This window comes from Curcuma longa, chromosome 13, assembly GCF_044706935.1.
Source record: "Curcuma longa cultivar G26 ecotype Majalengka, Jawa Barat chromosome 13, ITB_CL_G26_1.1, whole genome shotgun sequence".
NCBI classification, from domain to species: Eukaryota; Viridiplantae; Streptophyta; class Magnoliopsida; order Zingiberales; family Zingiberaceae; genus Curcuma; species Curcuma longa.
The window spans coordinates 9,622,614-9,642,373 of NC_133873.1; the positions used below are offsets into that span (position 1 = coordinate 9,622,614).

At 38.7% G+C, this 19,760-nt stretch overlaps 2 protein-coding genes across 2 annotated transcripts; both read right to left on the minus strand.

The window, feature by feature from the left end:
• Window positions 1-6,692: 6,692 nt before the first annotated feature.
• Window positions 6,693-13,411, minus strand: LOC141844012 (transcription factor E2FB-like). Its single transcript, XM_074732003.1, has 14 exons — window positions 13,394-13,411; window positions 9,291-9,483; window positions 9,077-9,136; window positions 8,885-8,979; window positions 8,739-8,827; window positions 8,571-8,625; window positions 8,385-8,437; window positions 8,264-8,314; window positions 8,136-8,184; window positions 7,946-8,011; window positions 7,783-7,859; window positions 7,431-7,662; window positions 6,926-6,992; window positions 6,693-6,847 (listed from the first exon to the last, which is right to left on the minus strand). Exons 1-14 carry the CDS (start codon window positions 13,409-13,411, stop codon window positions 6,714-6,716), a joined length of 1,239 nt encoding a protein of 412 aa, XP_074588104.1. The 3' UTR covers window positions 6,693-6,713.
• Window positions 13,412-13,644: 233 nt separating this feature from the next.
• LOC141844014 (protein FAR1-RELATED SEQUENCE 5-like) lies at window positions 13,645-15,441 on the minus strand. Its single transcript, XM_074732006.1, has one exon. It carries the CDS (start codon window positions 15,439-15,441, stop codon window positions 13,645-13,647), a length of 1,797 nt encoding a protein of 598 aa, XP_074588107.1.
• Between the last annotated feature and the right edge of the window lie 4,319 nt (window positions 15,442-19,760).

Consider the following 19,760-nt stretch of genomic DNA (forward strand, 5'->3'; position numbering starts at 1 on the left):
TAGTAAGCTCCTTTCCTACTCACAAAATCCGAACATCACAAAGAGCATAACATTTAAGACTTAGAAACATGTAAGTCATTCATGAGATCATGTACATTTATTTCCTTTGACCTTTCCTTTCATTGTATGCATTAAACATGACTACCATACCGTTTGTCTTTTCAAAACATATTATCTTAGTAGATAAAAATAATAAACATCATTGTTGGGGTCCCCTAGCTTGTACCCATTCATTCATTTGCGCGCCATTCCAAGTAGGTACGAGGTAGCAAATCTCGACCACTCGGTTACTAGGTCTTTTGTCTTTCGACCTAGGGACGTTCATTAGGTGCCCATCCCTTGGATCCCTTTCAGGTTCCGGTACAAGCTTCATTAAAGTAAAATAAACTTTATACTTTCATTCATTTTCATTTCACAGGAATGTTCCTTTACATATCTGTACATTTCTTTTTATATCATGGTGAACATTCCCGTTACTTTGATTCATTACATACATTCTTTACATTCTTGCATAGAGTCTTTACATTCTTGCATAGAGTCTAACATAACCCTAAGGTTGTTATTTACATTGACTCTAGCCCTTAACCATTCTTTAAGATGGTCAGAACTTCATTGGTTAGATTCAGTCTTTTGTTTAAACCTAACCTGAGTTGAACCAACTTGGTAAACCATCCTAAGCATAAGTTTTAGCTTCCGAGTTCTTAATCTTGCAAACATAGAGGGCTTAATCGATCAACCGATCGATTAAGTGCCCTTGTAATCGATCCAGAGATCGATTAGGGTCATTGTTCACAGAAAGCTCGGTAATCGATCAGGTGATCGATTACCCGGCCTGTAATCGATCACTGGATCGATTACCGCTCGTAGAGTTTTCTCCCGAGGCTTGGTAATCGATCGGGTGATCGATTACCCCTCGTTAATCGATCCTTTGATCGACTGATCTACGTAACTTCGTTCCTCTTTAAAACTGATAATCGATTCTTTGATCGATTATGGTCCTGGTAATCGATCCAGTGATCGATTATGGAACCGTTCTGATCGATTCCCAGAATCAATCTTAGTTCTCATTCAAAACCTATAGCAACTAGTTTCTTTCGTTTAAAAACCTATCAACATATCCTTCAACTATAACCACAGATATAACATGATCATAAGAAGTTATCGTTTGCTCTAAACATCCTAAACATGCTTGAAAACACTTAAGATCAGACTTAACCTAGATTATTACAGATACATCCAGATAATACTGTAAACATGCATCTACCATAGCTATTACGCTACAGGTGAGGGGAAACTTACTGGAAATTCTGAGGTTTACAGCTTAGCTTACGCAACAGGGAAGAAGAAGAAGAAGAAGCCTTCCACACCGAACCACCTTCAGCGAGGCAGGAGGAAGAAGAGAACTTTAGCTTAGCCACGAGCCAGCCTTAACCCTTCGGTGAGGAGAGGTTTTATAAGAAGAGGTAATAGTAACTCCCATCTTAATTAGCTATTAAGTGGTAATAATCCCGAACGTTGCAACGCCAAGCCACTACAACGTCCCTTCGTTTGATTTTTAAGCTGTACTATGATCCCTTAATCTTTAACTATAATTCCTTTTGTATTTTTAATAAGAATCGTCCACTTGCCCATTTGGTCTAAAGCTTGCTACATAAATTGGAGGTCTTAGGTTCAATTCCTTGTTCCTCCCTATTTCTTTTTCTTTTCTTTTCTTTTTCTTTAGCAAGGCTTACATAAACCCATTACAAGCAACGTTCTAAACCATAATTAAACCTGAATTAGTATTTTATACTAATTCCTTTTATCAACATTAAACGATCATTTAATCTTTCATTTATCATTAAATATCCAGATATCATTGAAGGAAAAATTGGGGTGTTACACATCATCGGTCAATGGTAAAGTTCACATGCCTTTTGGCCACATTCTCACGGGATGGTTGGAGTCTCTAGGTATTAATGTCACGAGGGGAAAAGTTGAAAAGTTGTCAAAGAAATATTCCAGACTTGGACTTCGAGCTTTCTCGAAATCCAAGATTACCACACGGTATGGGGCGGTCCGGTGGGCAGACGGGCGGGCACCAGGTACACTACCACTTTCAGCTGCTGCGCCTGCTGCCATGGATGTCGAGGAGGATCCAGCTGCCGAGGGGGCCGAGGCTGCTGAGGATGAGGAGGATCTCGATTATGTTGCGGAGCTAGATTATCAGGCTCAGATAGTGACGTTGGATGCACGATTCACTGAGTTCGGCGTGCGCATAGATACCGGGTTCTCGACGCTCGGGGCAGGATTCTCGAGGCTCGAGGCACGGGTGGACACTGGCTTCACAGAGATGCGAGGCCAGATGACCGGCTTGTACGACATGATGCAGGCATGGATGACCGGTCGTCCACCTCCTCAGCCTTCCTCCAGTGCACCTACAGATGCTGCCCCTCCAGATGATGTTCCTCCCGTTGCGGCTTCTACTGATGATGTTCCTACTGATTCTGATCTGGTTGTCAGGGATCCCGTTGTAGGTCCCGCTACTGGGGAGTTGTCGTTTCATGTTGCCATAGATGATATTTGACTTGTTATTTTGTTGTGCTATTTGACTTGCAACTCTGTTATGCTGTTATTTTGACTTGTTGTCCTGTTATCTCTATGTCATGCTTATCGCTTCTCTTATATCGTATGCTTACTTTTTGCTATTATTTATCTCTCTTGTTTATCTCTATTTACTTTATGTTAATACGTTCGAGAGGAGACACGATTGGATTTAGGGGGAGCTAGTGCGACTTGTTGGCCGGTCTACACCCTTTTCGATGTTTGACAAAGGGGGAGAGGATGGAATTTAAGTTTAGAAATTAACAAAAGGATTTGTTGTAGGGGGAGGATTTGATCCCTTTACAGATACGAGGATTTGATGTAGGGGGAGGATTTGATCCCCTTACAGAATATGAACTTAACTCTTATTCTCAAGCTAACTGTTGTAGGGGGAGGATCTTGATCTCCTTACTTACGCATATGCAAGGGGAAAATTCTGACCTAAACTTAAATCGTGTTGTCAAACAACAAAAAGGGGGAGATTGTTGATGCAGTTTTGTCCCGATTGTTGTTTTGATGTTGACACAGATTTAAATTCAGTTTAATTGGATAAGAATTAAGTTCAATGTATTCAGATTGATTGATACCGGATGGAGTCGGAGAGGGCTCGGTAGCTCGTTCTCCGGACTAGGTCAGAGAGGGCTCGGTAGCTCGTTCTCTGGACTGGATGGAGTCGGAGAGGGCTCGGTAGCTTGTTCTCCGGACTAGATCAGAGAGGGCTCGATAGCTCGTTCTCTGGACCGGATTGAGTCGGAGAGGGCTCGGTAGCTCATTCTCCGGACTAGGTCAGAGAGGGCTCGGTAGCTCGTTCTCTGGACCGGATGAATTCAGAGAGGGCTCGGTAGCTCGTTCTCCAGATTAGGTCAGAGAGGTCTCGGTAGCTCGTTCTCTGGACCGGTGTGAGTCAGAGAGGGCTCGGTAGCTCGTTCTCTGGACTAGGTCAGAGAGGGCTCGGTAGCTCATTCTCTGTACCGGACTATGGTCGGAGAAGGCATGGTAGCCTGTCTTCAGACCGGATCATTATCAGAGGAGGCTTGGGAGCTTGTTCTCTGATTACGTGATCCAATGCGGTTGGCTCGAGTGAGACCCAAGTTAACCTGATCAAGTCTTGATTTAGGATTTAATGTTTAACTTGGTTTAATCGATTAGTGAATCGATTAACCAAGGGTAACTTGGTTAATCGATCTGGTGATCGATTAAAGAGCTTTAATCGATCTGGTGATCGATTACAGAGCATTCTGTGAGACCCGAGTTAGTTTGTTAATCGATCTGATGATCGATTACAAAGCATTCTGTAAGAATTCGCAAAACCCACAGAACGTACCATAATCGATTGGGCAATCGACTATGATGAACTGTAATCGATCACCTGATCGATTACAAGTTTAATGAGAAACCGAGTTAGCGTGTGGTAATCGATCACCTGATCGATTACCATGCCTTAATCGATCAGGTGATCGATTAAGGGCTTGGGTAATCGACTGATTGATCGATTACACGCTTTACAGAGGAGAGAATTATGACGTTTAATCGATTGTTTGATCGATTAAGATATCTCTGATTTCTGCTCTGATTTCTGATTGTTCTGATATGCTATGCTAATCCGTTCTGATATTTGCAGGTCGAGTTTGAATTTGGATGAAGAATAAGAATGGTCAAGTGATTGCTTTCTTTGTTCAGGATTTGTCGAGTTTTTGTTTTAACTTGTTTTCAGGTAAAAGACAACAACGGAGCCTGATCTGCACAGGCGGAGAGGGGCTGTGAGAGGAGCGTGGAGCTGGTAAGCTCAGGTGGCTCAGCATGGCTCGGTGCAGTGGACTCAGAGTCTGTTTGAACAAGCAGGCTAAAAGGAAGAGAGGAAGGAGAGGGGAAGACATCAATCTGAAAAGAATAGCTGTTGTGTGCTTGTGCTCTCCGTGCTCTCTGCTTACTTGTGTTCACGACTCTTCCTGAAGCTCTCGGCCTGAGGTGGTGCAAGGAGTGGCGCCTTACTCTCGGGAAGAAGCTCTGCTTGGTTTTGTTCCTTTGAGGTTGTGCTATAAGCTTGTATTATTTTGCCTCAATCTTTAGTTCCTTCTATAATCTCTGTATTTAACTTCTATCTTTGAGATTGGTTGTGGAGAGGTCACTCCACCGAGAAAGAGACTCATCTAGCCGGTTTTCATCCGAGGTTTGATCTACCGAAGATCAAGGGATCGTCCACCTTACGGACACGCCGAGGAGTAGGGGCAAGTTATCCCCGAACCTCGTATATTTTGTGTCTTCTTGATCTATTTTTGTTAGATATATTCCGCTGCGCACTAACGTTTTTGAAGGAGAATCATTTTTCGAAAGGAGGCTATTCACACCCCCCCCCCCCTCTCTAGCCATCTCCGATCTTCAACATGATTTTGCTACTTGTTCTTCTACAATAATCCTTGTGGTAGGTCATAAATTACCTTCTTTGACTAAAAGATTATACAATCCCACAAATACAAAAGGGTCCATTCTAATTATACTATGACATTGATCATTAGTTAGCACTTTTATCATTAATTCATTTTGTACATATTCCCCTTCTAATAGTACAAGACGAGGAATTTGATTATTTTATTTGTGTCTATTTCACGCATACCAAGCCGCAACTAAACAAATAACTTGTGTCCATGCGAGTTGATGCATACGATCCAACTTAATGAAATCATTATATTTACCATTTTGATCACCCATTTATAATCAAATAAATGAAAAAATAAATTAATATCATACAAGATGTTCACACTATTAAATAGAAAGTATAAAAAAAATCTCATCCCTTAAATTAAGATCATGCAATATGTTTACGCTAGTAAGCCTAGAGTACAACAACTATGTTTATTTAAAAAAAATTCAAATGCACAATAAGAAATTCTAACCTTAAAAATTGAACATAAATAAATGTAATTTCATTAGATACTTATCTTTGCCCCATGCAAAAAAAGAGCTCAAATGGAAATGGCATAATCTCATATATGAGTCTTTGAATCTATTCATATTATCTACAAGTTATATGAAGAGCAATCAAAAGGAAGGGCAAAGATAAAATTATATATTCGTATTATTAGCACTTTTCAATGGTGAATGACAAAGACAACGACTATAATATGCACCCTTATCCATTCGAATATGAGACTGTTGCTGAGGGGAAAAGGAGGAATAGATTATAATTATCTCTCTATCCTTTTGAATTTTATCTTTTGAAAAGATTTGTGATAAAGGTCAACGTCGATATCATAGAATGCGAGCGATTAAATCCTATAACGACTCGCATTATATGATGAGGAATGACGATGCAAAAATGAAATACCTAATAGATGAATTATTTTAATAATAATATTTTAACATAAAGATAAAATTGAAATAATTTTTTTTAATTTTCCTTCTCCTTCCTTACACCCCAAATGAGAATGTAAAAAATTATATTGATTCGTGAGCATACACAAGTGAAGCTTACCTTTCTATCCTCTTTACCTTCTTAACTCACTCCATTCCAAACAAGAATCAAGATTCTCTTTCCCCTTCTTTACCCTTCCATCCCTTTCTCTCACCTCCTCCCTAACGAAGCGTTAAGGCCAAGCACATACTCATTAAAAGACAGGAAACCAAGCCAAGTGAGAAACCTACAAGAAAACATGCCAAGCTGTAATGAAGCAAATATCTTCAAAGATGAAAACAATAACTCAACATCTAAAGATGTAATCCAGAAGCATAATCTATTGGCGTAGCTACACAGCTGGAAACTACGTTTCTTGACAGATAGATAAAGCAGTAGCAAACTGAGGACTAAGATGCTAATCATGTGCCTAAACTGTTCTGTATGGTTTGCTAATCAAGCGATGGACATTAGATAAGTTACAATAATGGAAAATTGCTAACTCGCCCAAGCAACCACCTTGCATTTTGCTTTGCGTGACGAGAGTTCGTAGATCCGTAATTTACCATATGTAAGGTGATGCTTGATGAACTTGAATGCCCACTTCCAAAAGCATTCTGCCATTTCTAAGTTACCACTTCTCATCCATCCTGCATTTAGGTAGGGCCTTGATGGATCTGACTGTCTCGAGCCGATAAGAGATCAATGGTTTCCTGCTTCTGGAACATCAATCCTGCACTCACCTCTGGGAGGGATTTGCATCCGCAGGGATCTCAACTCCTGATGGAGTTCGTGGTATAGGAGTGCTGGTACCATCAGTAATAAAGTCATCTGCACTAAATCTAGCCATGCTATCATCCCATTGAACCTCTGCTGTGAATCTAATTAAGGTGCTCAATCAAAATTTAGGAAAGAAACAAATAAAGAGAATCAATATCTTGCAGAGGATACGAGCTGTCTTCCACATATCAGTGATGCTAACATCTGCATCTGATAAAAGCCAATAATCAGCTTCAGTCTGCAAAGAATAGAACAAACTAAGTTAGCAATGTTTTTTTTTTTAAAATCCCTCTGCATCACCTTCAAATGATAAGGTACATTATTAAACCTTTTCTATTCTTTTATAAATTAATAGGCATGTGAAGGAAAACTAATGAAATTTTTGTGACATTTTTTTTGGAGAATGAACCAGGAAATCATTTACACGACATGTACTTCCCATCAGCATACAATCCAACCCGAGTGAATGTGCAAACAAAAGCATGCCACTCCCAATATGAAATTTATGGAGTTATAATATATAATTGGCATCATGGGTTTTGTTGTAATTTTGTTTATGAAAATTTTGAGGTTCTGCAACTGCTCCGGTAAAAACTCAAGTTCACCAAAGCCATCACAAATCTATGGAAAACTCACATTACTGCAAGTTAAATATGCATGGTCTAGGCATACTTACATCAATATCTGAAGGAACAATCTTCATCATGCCTCCAGCAAAATCCTGTGAAGAGTTCACATCAGACCATATCCTTTCATTTTGATGAAAACCAATATCAATCCTGTTTCCTATGATCTCTTCAGCATTACAAGGGACAATAGAGTTGTCAACAGAACTTGAATTTGATACAAGAGGGAGCTTCAGTGGTGTATCCACGCCGCTCATCTCCTCAAACTTCTCTTCAAATTGACTATCAGAGAAAAGAAAGAAAGAAGGATTGGCACTTTGGTTAACAAAAAGCTTGAATTCAAATATTTAACTTTTCATGCAAAGCTATAGGTTTTGAAAACAAAATGAAAGATTATAATACCTCACAAGATAAACATCTATAGGACCCATAGTGCTTCTTAGGACAATTCTATATCTCCTCTGGAGATATTCTCCAGCCTGCACTCAGAATCAGAAAATTTGAGTAATATACAAATGCAAAGCTTTACCAGAAAAGCATTGACCTTTGAATAACTTCTACTTGCCTCATCAGGATCAGGAACTTCTAGGGTAGTACCATGAGGTGCTTTAATTGCAATTAAGGTCTCATTCTGCATAGGTCAAACATTAGAACATCTGAACATCATCAATTAATTATAGCAGCTTGTATTTATTTTCATCGCCCATATCATATGAGATGAACTTAGGCCAACTAAAATATCTAAGCAAACTGACCTGAAAGCAAGGAAGGCCCTTGATATCATCTTCGGTAACGAAAAGCCACCTAGAGGAACAAAAAAGTGGCATGTGCATGACAATTGGTGAAAAGATAATCTATTTTATGAATAAATGGGAAAACATACTTCTGATTATTTTCTTCCTCAGTAAGCTCCCTCAATTTTTCTCTCATTTGGCTGCAAGGATTTAAGTATCATAATATTGTAAGGATTTCTTAAACATCATCCAGCTTCACTCAAAGCAAACCTGATTAGATCATCTAATTTCCGCTCCTCGAATGTAAGTTTCTCAATTTCAGCCTAAATTGACATTAAAGTTTTCAGTATTTTCGTAACCAAATAAAAATATTATATTATGTTCTAGGAAATGTTCATGTGCGTAAGTTAATAAGTAGAATAAAAAATTTTTAAAAAATGTAGGAAATTGCTAAACCTGTAAGAGTGAAATGTCACCATCAACCTCAACTGGACCCAAGTCATCTGCACCCCTGTCATAAGATAGTTACTTTGATAACATACGATGAGCTATTCAAAAACTAACCATCTATATGAAATTAAGAGAAAACAAGAAAAAATTTGAAGGGCAAAAAAGAGGAATTACTTCCAACGGATTCTGTTTTTAAGTTTTTTTTCTATAAGCCCAATGCCTTCAAGAACATTAGTTATGTCATAAATCCTCCTCTTTTGTACCTATATGTCAGATATCTTGGTTAAGCAAGCTAGTTGAAGTTCTAAATTTTCAATTACATATACCACCTTCAATATTTCTGCAGCTTTATTCAAATCAAGGATGCCATCTTCTGCATGTTTCAGCAAGTTGATAAACTTTTTGGTCAAAAGCCCTAAAAAAGACCAAGAAATTACATATAGAATGCAAGTAAAACCCACATTTACATAGAAGTGATTTTTCATCATTCTAGGATGAATGAGTTTATTTACCTAAGGAGCTATCATATCGGCAAGTACTGACTGGAGTAAGATTATCACCTGAGGGTGAGCCTGCAATACCAAATGATAATGATGGTTATTCTCATACATACAGAAATTCCTTATGTAAATATAGCAAAATCTTGATCATCTAAATAAATAAAACTTGCTAATTTAGATACAAATACAATAATATTTGGTTAATGAAATAGAAGGAAAAACATACCAGCATTCGATACATGAGTTACAGCACCAGGCTTATTGTGCTTTGCAACCTTGGACCTATAATAGGTCTTCCTCCCTTTCTCAGATATTGGTGTAAGTAGAGGACTAGTACCTCGTATAGAATATCCAGGGCTGGTTGTCCATTCACTTACCTCTATAACTTCACTATCTTCTTGCACAGACTTTCTCTTCAACTACATATAAATATTCAATTGGTTTAATAGAATTTGTTATTTGAGGATAAGAGAGAGAAGATGAAATCCTCAAAATTTTAAGGTTGAACAAGGTGTACCAGTAAGTAGAAACACATGATTCAAAACTGATGAAGGTCAAATATGAGTTAATAATAATCAAGCACCTTATATCAATAAAGAAAACACTTGTCTGGCAAATGTTTCTTTCATAGCATGTAAATGGCCAATAATGCAGCTCAATTTAAAGTCAAACAGTAAAAATGATTTTACATTAAACCATTAGTCTTTACTGGATTGATGAGCTCAATAGTACATAGTTTAGCTGAAGAGAAAATAGGTAGCATGACACCAAGAAAGAAATGCATATACAGAAGATTTCAATAATTTCTAGCCTATGCCCTACAATTCATCTAAAGCATCTAGCAAACTCAATAAAAGATAAGTGTGAAAAAATAGAATTGGTTAAAAAATCACCCATAGAATTTGTTATTAATCATAATTCTAATACTAACAATAAGGACTTGAGAATTTTATCCAACAATTTTTTAAGCAAATGGGCAATCAAGCCCAATTTATACACAGTAAACATCAAATAGTCGTTATTTGCCTTTGTTAAGCGGATCAACTAGACATCCAACAAAACACGCCTAGAAATACAAATAGCAACCAGACAATTATATTTACATGACTGGGGCAGAACCCATCATCTCTACTAATTAGCTTTTCAGGTATCTTGCTAATTGAGCAATATTGATGTATAATCACTAAGAAGCCTTATTGTTACTGGTTTCAATCAAAATTCAAAGGGAACACCACATGTTTTCTAATGAGGCTGAAATTTTTCAATCATCAATTCAATGTATATTCACTTAACAATGCTACTTAGCAAAGCTACGACTGTGCATAACAATCAACAGTAAAATGGTTCATTCTAGATCAAAAATAACTTGTAGTACTCAGTAAATACCTCTAGGCCAACAAAAGTAATGGAAAATAGAAGTACAATTCACCTTTTCAGAGAAAAACTACACATTGGATAGGCTATGGGATGGCCTTTTAAAAGAAAACATCACAATCATTTTATCTAAAGGCTGATACAACAACATATTTTCCTCCTCAATCCCACTAAAAAATATTTAGATTCCAAAACATTTCCTCCTCTTATTGCTTCAGATGCTTTCATGAACATGTAGCATAAATCTTAAAGGCATGTTTATAATTCTGAATTTGAAAAGAATCTACATTTGAAATACAACATATTTAGTACTTCTATTAAATGATTAATGAAATCTCAAACTTTTGTTTGAAAGCAATGATACCGCTTGTCTATGCTTCGTTCCATATGAAAAATTACGTAAGTAGAACTTCTAAATTCCTTTTTCTTTTACATATGTAGCTATAGGATAAAATTTTCTAGCATTCAAAGTTTATTACTAAGCCCCCTTTGTTGGTGCAAGGGTGTCTTAAGTGGTCGGATTCGACCATGGGTTTTATATTTGGGCAAAGTGTTTTAGTTAGGATTATTTGTGTATCTGGTATGTGCATTAAGTTATGGAAAACTTGGTTGAAATACACATGGAGACTTGGTGTGGTCAAGGTTGGAGCTCAATAGTTGATTGCAAGACGAGGAACATCGAGTGACAACTCACTAGGAGGAGGTGAACTATATAGGCGAAGTGTAAAAGATGGTACGTGGAACAAACCAGGAGATATCATGCATTCAAGGGATGAGTAACCTAATGGAAACAACCTCGTGGGAGAAGATAAGCTACAAGGTTGAGATTTAAAAGACGAATACTCAACCATTAGGATGGTATTAGTCGATGGTGCAATCGATTGAGTGGTAGGATTTAGTCAACTAGTGGTTGAGTCCAAGGTTCAAAATCTCAAATCGTGCCGAAGTTTTTAGTCATTGACAGGAATGATAATGTTTCGGTATCGTGTCGATCTTTCAATGCATGGTGTTAGTAATGGATTAGAGTTGAAGAAGGAAAAAAGGTAAAGCATAGAAAGAAGACATTGTCTATGTTGAGCATGGTTTTAAATTTTGTACCATGTTGGACAAAATGATCAAAACATAATATTCCGGTAAATTATCAAAACTTGATACTACTTAGCACAGACAATTGATGCGTGTTCCGCAAGTATACGGAATGTCGCCAAGTAATAAAAAGATCGAATCCACAGGGACCGTGGAATTAATTACTAACCTAGCACAATAAGAGTGGAGAGTTCATAGGAAATGGTTTGGTATGGGGGAGAAAGAGTGTTCTAGAGCTCCTAAACCTTAGTTCGAAGATATAATCCGACTGTGACAGAATATGGAAAGCGATCCTAGGACTTCGGATTCCTCGAGATATTGATTGATTGACTTGGATCCTCTACCATTCCTCAATGATTACACAATTGTAGGAATTCTAACCAAATTATTCAATTAGACCTCGTCAGGTTTCCTCGGAATAAATCAATGGTGTTCTAATGTCACTAATGTTGGTTTGAGATGATTCTAGATAGCTCGGTTTAAGGTTTTTCCGTATCACTCAGGCGCCCCAGTATACTACTAGAATCCTACCCTCTGTCACAGGGTATTCTTTTAAAGACCTCTCCCCAACAACGAGTAACCGTTAGTTATCCCTCATAAAGATTCTTTATAGCCTAAGCAATCCCTCGGAAGGTCCGATTAAGACTCTCCTCCTGTCACGAGACGTCCCGGGTGTACGATCCTAACAATTACTCAAACCCCAAATAATCTCTACCCTTGTAGATTCATACCATTCACAAGCATATCATCAAACAAGTATAAGGCACAAATCCACAAAGCAATTGCACAATCATATCATAAAACATGATAGATTAACAAATCCAAAGTTACAATCATCCAATAACCCCGATTCCTCCTACATCCTAGAATCTGGAGGACTACTCCATAGCGGGGAGGTTACAATACAGAGAAGAAAGTGAAAAGTACATCCTATTTCAAGAATCTATGAATAAAACAAGAAATAGGACTTATCGATGAGCTTCTTCTTCTCCGGACTATAATCTCTACGAAGGTGAGGCGTGGATGTGATGGAGTGTCCGGACGGATGAACAGATCATCAAATCTAGCTCCGGAATGAGGCGTCGGTGGCTCTAACACGCTCCGGTGGTTCTCCAAGATCTCCCCCCTTTTTAGGGCTCTTAAGGGGGTCTATTTATAGACCCCACGAAATACCCTTAAAATCAACCAGGCACGCCCCTGTCACACGGCCGTGTCTGGGAGACACGGCCATGTGTGGCCGCCCTGTTGTAGAGGAGGCACGGCCACGAAGAGTTGATGCTCTGTTGGGAGGCACGGCTGTGCCTGTGAGGCACGGCCAAAGGCAGTCTGTTCTCTGGTAAGAGAACACGCCCGTGCCTCCTAGGCACGGCCACGGGCAGGTGCTTTTCTGTTGGAAAACACGGCCGTGTCTGGGGGACACGGCCATGTCTTGGCGTGGCTCTGTTGAGGAGACACAGCCGTGTCTGGGAGACACGACCATGTCTGATTGCTGCAGGAGGAAGGCACGGGTGTGTCTTTGGGGCACGGCCTAGGCTGGTTGAAGGCACACCCGTGCCCTGGAGGCACGGTCTCAGGAAGTGATAGACACGGCCGTGCCTATGAGGCACGGCCCTGTCTTGCCAAGTGTAACGCCCGTCCTTACCAGAGCCTTGACGGACGCTACAGTTTGAACATTCATTCATATATTCTGCTACTATATACGAAAATCTAACACTTGCAGCGGAAATTAAAAGATCATAACAATGCATAGATTCGTATACAGTAGATAAACTTAAACCAAACATGATAAATCTAGTTGATACGAACTTAATCGAACATGAGTCAACATGATGAATATGATGGTCTAAAACAAACTACAACATGACACACCTCGATGGCCACATCCATGGCATAATCGGGACTTGGGGATTGACTTTTCTTTTGATGATTTCAATCTTTTCCCGCATCCTTTTGTTCTTACTGAAGATGGGTCAATAATATCACGAGTTCCATCTGTAGATGTCTTCCTTTGACTTACATTATTGCATTTTTTACTAATATTCAGATCTTGAATTATGTTGTGTACATATTCCAATTGTTCCTTCAATATATTTGTCCCCTCTTCAGTCAAAGATGCATCATCAATTACTACTGACGCTTTGTGACAACTGGGAGTGCCTTGATATCAAATTTCTTTCCGGATCATCACTGATATTTTGCTCTCCCACAGGAAATATTACTCCAACCTTTGCATCTTTTGTCCATCGTTTAAGTATATACTTCTCAGGCAAATGAAACACTTGGTTGATGCGGAAAAAAGCTAACATATGCCTGCATGGAATGCCATCAAACTCTAATTTCTTACAACTACAAGATATGTAGTCTTCCTGGATGTCATGCGTGAGGAGCCTTGGTTTGGAGGAAGAAGAACTTTGAAATTTCATCACATTGTAAACTGCCAAATCAACTCCTATAGATATCGGTTGCACATAATAACCATGACTCTCACTCATTTCACTTTGAAACTCCATCCATTTATTTTTTGTATACACTCTAGCCATTTGAGTTTCCATTGGAAAGATTGTCTTAGTCCTGGGATGCTCATTGATATCAACATGGTCAGCAATTAACTCATTGTGTCTTTGATGTCTTAGGGCTCTATTGAAACGGGTGATAAAATCCATCAATGAGTTCTTATTTGAGATATACGTTTTGAAAAATGAATGTGAGCTTTCAGATCTTTGACTACTTGACATTCCAGCACAAAATACATGTTTGAAATATGCAGGCACCCACTTGTGTCGCAATTCGTACATCAAAGACAACCACTCATTTTTCTCCAGGTTACCAACCTTGAGAACTTCTTTCCATGAATTCTCAAATTCATCAGGTGTTGTCGAATTTTTGATTGCATTCTTTATGCTTTGATAGTTGTCATGGAAATTCACAGCGCCTAATTTCTCTGGGAATTTATTCAGTATGTGCCACAAACAATATCGATGGATTGTCTGAGGAAAAACTTGTGCAATGGCCTTTGTCATAGCAGGATCTTGATCTGTGATGATAACTTTAGGTGCACCATTAGGCATGGCTTCAATGAAGGTTTTAAGTAGCCAAACAAAAGAATCAGCTTTCTCATCACTTAAAAACCCGCAACCAAATATAATTGTTTGATGATGATGATTAACTCCTACAAATGGTGCAAATATCAAACCATATTTATTTGTGTTATATGTTGTATCAAATACAACTACATCACCAAATACACTATATGCCCTTCTTGAGACATGGTCTGCCCAAAAACATCTATTAAATCTTTTATCTGAATCAGTCTCATATTCATAGAAAAACCCAGAATTCTTCTCTTTTTCACATGCAAATAGCTCAATTAGTGTTTCGGCATCAATACCTTTTTCTTCTTCTCTTAGCTCCTGCTCATAGTTTCTAATATCTCTTTCTGTGCAACCTACTAGCTCAGGCCCTCCATACTCTATCTCCAATATTCGCATTTGTTGACAAGTTGGCACATTGGCCTCTGAAAACTGTTGTGTCAATTTCTTTTTTGCGGCTGAAACACTACGATGTGAGCGTAATAAATGGACCTTTGAGGGAGTTGAGAGTGGATGATTATGACTTTCCACAAACTTAGCGACCCTCCAATTACATCCAGTTTGGTTCTTTACAAGTGAAATCATTGACTTACATCCAGTTCTAACTTCGCCACGTTGTCTTTCCTTTCTTTGTTGATCACCTTCACCTTTTGTCTGTTTATTCCGTTGATCATCAGTATGTCCTTGTTTAAAGCATACAAATGTTTTCCAAACTACTTCATTAGTCAGCTTATCTTTCTTGCTATTATTCATCCTTGCACTAAATCCGGCTTCTCTTGCATATTGGTTGTAAAATGCAAATGCCTCCTCTATTGATGTGAATTCCATCCCATATTTTGGCTTTCGATCATCTGCCACTTCAGGAGTATATAGATCATCATTACCATGATTTCCTTCCATTGTTGGGAAATGTCAGATTCAGATTAACTGACCCTCTGCATATTACCATATAGTAATAATAATATTTTAAGTCAAATATACATAAACAAGATAAGATGACAAAACAGTTAAATTTATTTCACTCTAATTTCTATAGAAACAGAACATACTAATTTTATTATGCATTTCAAATTCTCTTAATCTTGCTGTTTTATGCATTTTATTAACCTTATCTGCTAATTTAAGGTAATAATTAAGCCATAAAAGTGCACCATGCCTACATCAACCATAGCAAAAAATTATAAAGAATGACAAGATATTATAGAGAATCAAGAAAGCATACAGCGTAGTGTGGATAATGTTGAGCTTCTCCTCTATGACCAATGGAATGCCGAACTCAGATGAGGGCTTCCACCATTTGAATAAGGGAGGGCGAGTGGAGGTTGATATTCTGCTTTTGAGTACCCTTTCCCAGCCAGCCATTACATTCGCTCCTTCTCTTTTCTGTACTGCCTCTTTAGTTTACCTTTCAAAGAAAAATTGACAATTGACATAATTTACCAGAAATTGAAAGAAATCGAAGAGGGAAGACATGGAACATAAGATTGGAACAGAAGTATTTCTGTCCAAACATAAATAGAACAAAAGAATGGAACTACGAAGAGGAGTCGGCCGACGAAGGCACGGGGGGCGGCTTTTTCTCGCGGGGAATGGACGCCGACGGCTCGCAGAGATTGTGTCGCGGCGGCGCGGCGTCTAGTACCGGCTAGGGAAGGTAGGGACCTTCGAAGATGAGTCGGCCGACGAAGGCACGGGGGGCGGCGTCTTCTCGCGGCAAATGGACGCCGACGGCTCGCAGAGATTGTGTGGCGGCGGCGTCTTCTCGCGGCGTCTGGTACCGGCTAGGGAAGGTAGGGATCCAATCGCGATTTTCGCCCGACGCCGTGGAGCAGATGAAGATTCAGCCGCGCGATTTTGGGATTTTGGAAAACGCGGGATGAAATTTTGGTTTTTGCTAGCGCCACGCTGTCCACGGAGATGAACAGTGAAACTCCTCGCCACGTCGGATGTCGCGCACGGAGTCGCGTAAACTCATCGCGCAGGATATCAATCCTGTATATATATATATATATATATATATATATATATATATATATCAAGAGGTTGATGTCTAGAGTAGACTTGAATAATAGGAGGCTTGATAGGATGCGATTTCGAGATGAGTACAGAGGATTTGACAGAATATACCAACAAATCATTATCCTCCCCCTGACAAGTCAAAATAGATGAAAACTAGAAATAAGGTGTATCTTCCATGAAGGTAACATCAATTGAAATAAGATATTTGTTAATATTGGGACAATAATACTTATATCATTTTTGAAGACGTGAGTAATCAAGAAAGACACACTTCAAAGACTTGGGATCTAATTTAGTGATATGCAAATGAACATTCCGAACAAAACAGGTGCTAACAAATATCTTAGGGTTAACAGGAAACAATGACTTATTAGGACAAAGTATTTTGAAAGATGTCTCACTACGAAGAACAGAGGATGACATGCGATTAATAAGAAAACATGTGGAAACTACATCAACCTGTTGATTCATTTGAAATAAAAGGGTCTGTGCAGTTTCAAGAAGATGTTTGTTCTTACGTTCTACCATACCATTTTGGGATGGAGTATTAGAGAGGGGGCACGCTCTGAATTGGTACAACCACCATTCAAACTTTTTTTCACTTTATTTTTTCTTTATTATTTTTCCTGCACTACTAATTCAAGACCAAGTCTTGGAACATTTTTACTTGTTTTTATTCATGCAAGAGATTTACTTTAATGACCCATCAAGAAGGCTACAGCACAACCCGATCATCTTTTTTCTCTGGCAAGGAATTTAGCTACTGGAAGGGTCAGATGAAGTTTTATCTAAAAACCCCGGTAGACATGTGGATTATTGTCCAAATCGAGTTTACTCTCGATCGATCGAGAAGGAATCCCACAACCATGCGAGAAGTGGGACACAACCACCAAATGCAAAATCGAAGTAGATGTCAAGGTGACCCAAACTCTATAGTGTAGCTCAACCAAGGAGGAACTTAATCGGGTAGGCCTCTTCATCAGCGCGAAGGATTTGTGGGATAAGTTAATTGAGTTACACAAATGAACCTCCCATACAAAAGTAAGTAAAAGAGATTTAATTTTAAATAAATTATATAATATCAAAATGCAAGAAGAAGAGTCCATAAGTTAACTTCATGCTCGGATCCAAGGCCTCCTCAACGATCTCCATGTAATTAGACAATCCATTGAGAACCATGACATGATAAAGTAACCATGCGAAAAGTGGGACAACACCACCAAATGGAGAATCAAAACAGATGTCAAGGTGACCCAAATTCTATAGTGCGACCTAACCAAGGAGGAACTCAACCGGGTAGACCCCTTCATCAGTGCGAAGGATTTGTGGGATAAGTTAATCGAGTTACACGAATGAACCTCCCATATAAAAGTAAATAAAAGAGATTTAATTTTAAATAAATTATATAATATTAAGATGCAAGAAGGAGAGTCCACAAGTTAACTTCACGTCCGAATCCAAGACCTCCTCAACGGTCTCCATACAATTAGACAATTCATCGAGAACCAGGACATGATAAAGTAACCTTGCGAAAAGTGGGACAACACCACCAAATGGAAAATCAAAACAGATGTCAAGGTGACCCAAATTCTATAGTGCGACCTAACCAAGGAGGAACTCAACCGGGTAGGCTCCTTCATCAGCGCGAAAGATTTGTGGGATAAGTTAATCGAGTTACACGAATGGACCTCACATACAAAAGTAAGTAAAAGAGATTTAATTTTAAATAAGTTATATAATATCAAGATGCAAGGAGAGTCCGCAAGTTAACTTCACACGGGGATCCAAGACCTCCTCAACGGTCTCCACGTAATTGGGCAAACCCATCGAGAATTGGAACATGATAAAGTACGCATTAAAAGCATTTCCAAGAAATACTTTATAGACATCGATGCTCGATGCTTAAGGTCTCTCAGGACCTTTCAAAATTAAGTTAGATGAACTATTTGCTGAATTCGAATTGCATGAACAGACTAATGCTACTCTGGCCGAGAAAAGTATTGTTTTGATTGCAAGTCAACTTAAGAAGGAGCCAAAGTCTAAATCCAAACCCAAATCCGAAGACAAATCAGATTCAGAAGATAACGAGGAGATCACCACCGCATTAGATTGACTAGTTCGGAAGATGTTTAGGAAAAAGAAGGGATTCAACAAGTCCGAGATAAGAAAGGTGATCCAGTCTAAGAATAAACAAACTAGACCAAGTCGAACCGCGAAGGTCAAAGTCGAAGTGATTTGCTACGGGTGCAATGAAAGGGGCACTTCAAGGTGGGATGTCCAAATCTAAAGAAAGATAAGAAGCAACGGAAGAAGACACTAAAAGCAACCTAGGACAAGTCTTCATCAGAGGAATTGGGTGAGGAAGAATAAGCAAACTTCTTGGTACTATCGACACGAGAGCAAATGACCGAGACTGAATCCAAATCTGAGTTCGAGTTTGAAGCTGTGTCTGAAGTGCAGTCCAAGTCAAACCACAGATCTGTATTCGTTTCAGAAGGTCCAAATCCTAGTGTACGTTATCAATTAGTAGAAAAGTTATATTCAATGATTTCTTGCTTGACTCGTAAGTTAGTGAAGTTTATCGTTCAGGTCAAGTCACTCCAAAAGGAGGTAATAGTTCTTAAGGGGAAGACTAGACTAAGTTCCTCAACTGTAGATGTTCAAGGTGGAACTTCAACTCAAGGCCAACAACTTGAGTAAGAAAATTTCATCTTGAAAGCTCAAGTTGAGAACCTTGAAAGTTCATTAGAACGGTTCACTTCGAGCTTCAAGTACCTTGATATGATTCTTGGGATTCAAAGGGTCGTGTACAATCGATCCAGATTTGGATATAAAGTTAAATCACAATTTAAATCATATTTATCATTAGTGAATCAAGCAATAGACAACGAGTCCAAGCATGAGTTCCCAAGTTAGTCAAGTTGGACTAAACCAATATTAAGTCCTCAAAGATTAGATTCACTATCTGACCAGACCTATTCAGGGTCATGATTCAGGGGGAGAAACCATCTTAATTAGATAAATTGCATGATTGTCTGATTTACTATTTTTGATACATGCTTAATTTAATTTTATGCTTAAAGTAGAATAGTTAGTTAGAAAAATATCAACCTAACCTTAACAACCTA

What these genes read in the sequence shown, in the direction of transcription:
- LOC141844012 (XM_074732003.1), bottom strand. An exon ending in TTGTTCCTTCAGATATTGAT is followed by an intron (nt 6,993 to 7,430) that starts GTAAGTATGCCT and finishes TATTCTTTGCAG; the next exon opens with ACTGAAGCTGATTATTGGCT. An exon ending in TGATATGTGGAAGACAGCTC is followed by an intron (nt 6,848 to 6,925) that starts GTATCCTCTGCA and finishes TTAGATTCACAG; the next exon opens with CAGAGGTTCAATGGGATGAT.
- LOC141844014 (XM_074732006.1), bottom strand. Translation starts at nt 15,441, where the DNA reads ATGGAATTCACATCAATAGAGGAGGCATTTGCATTTTACAACCAATAT.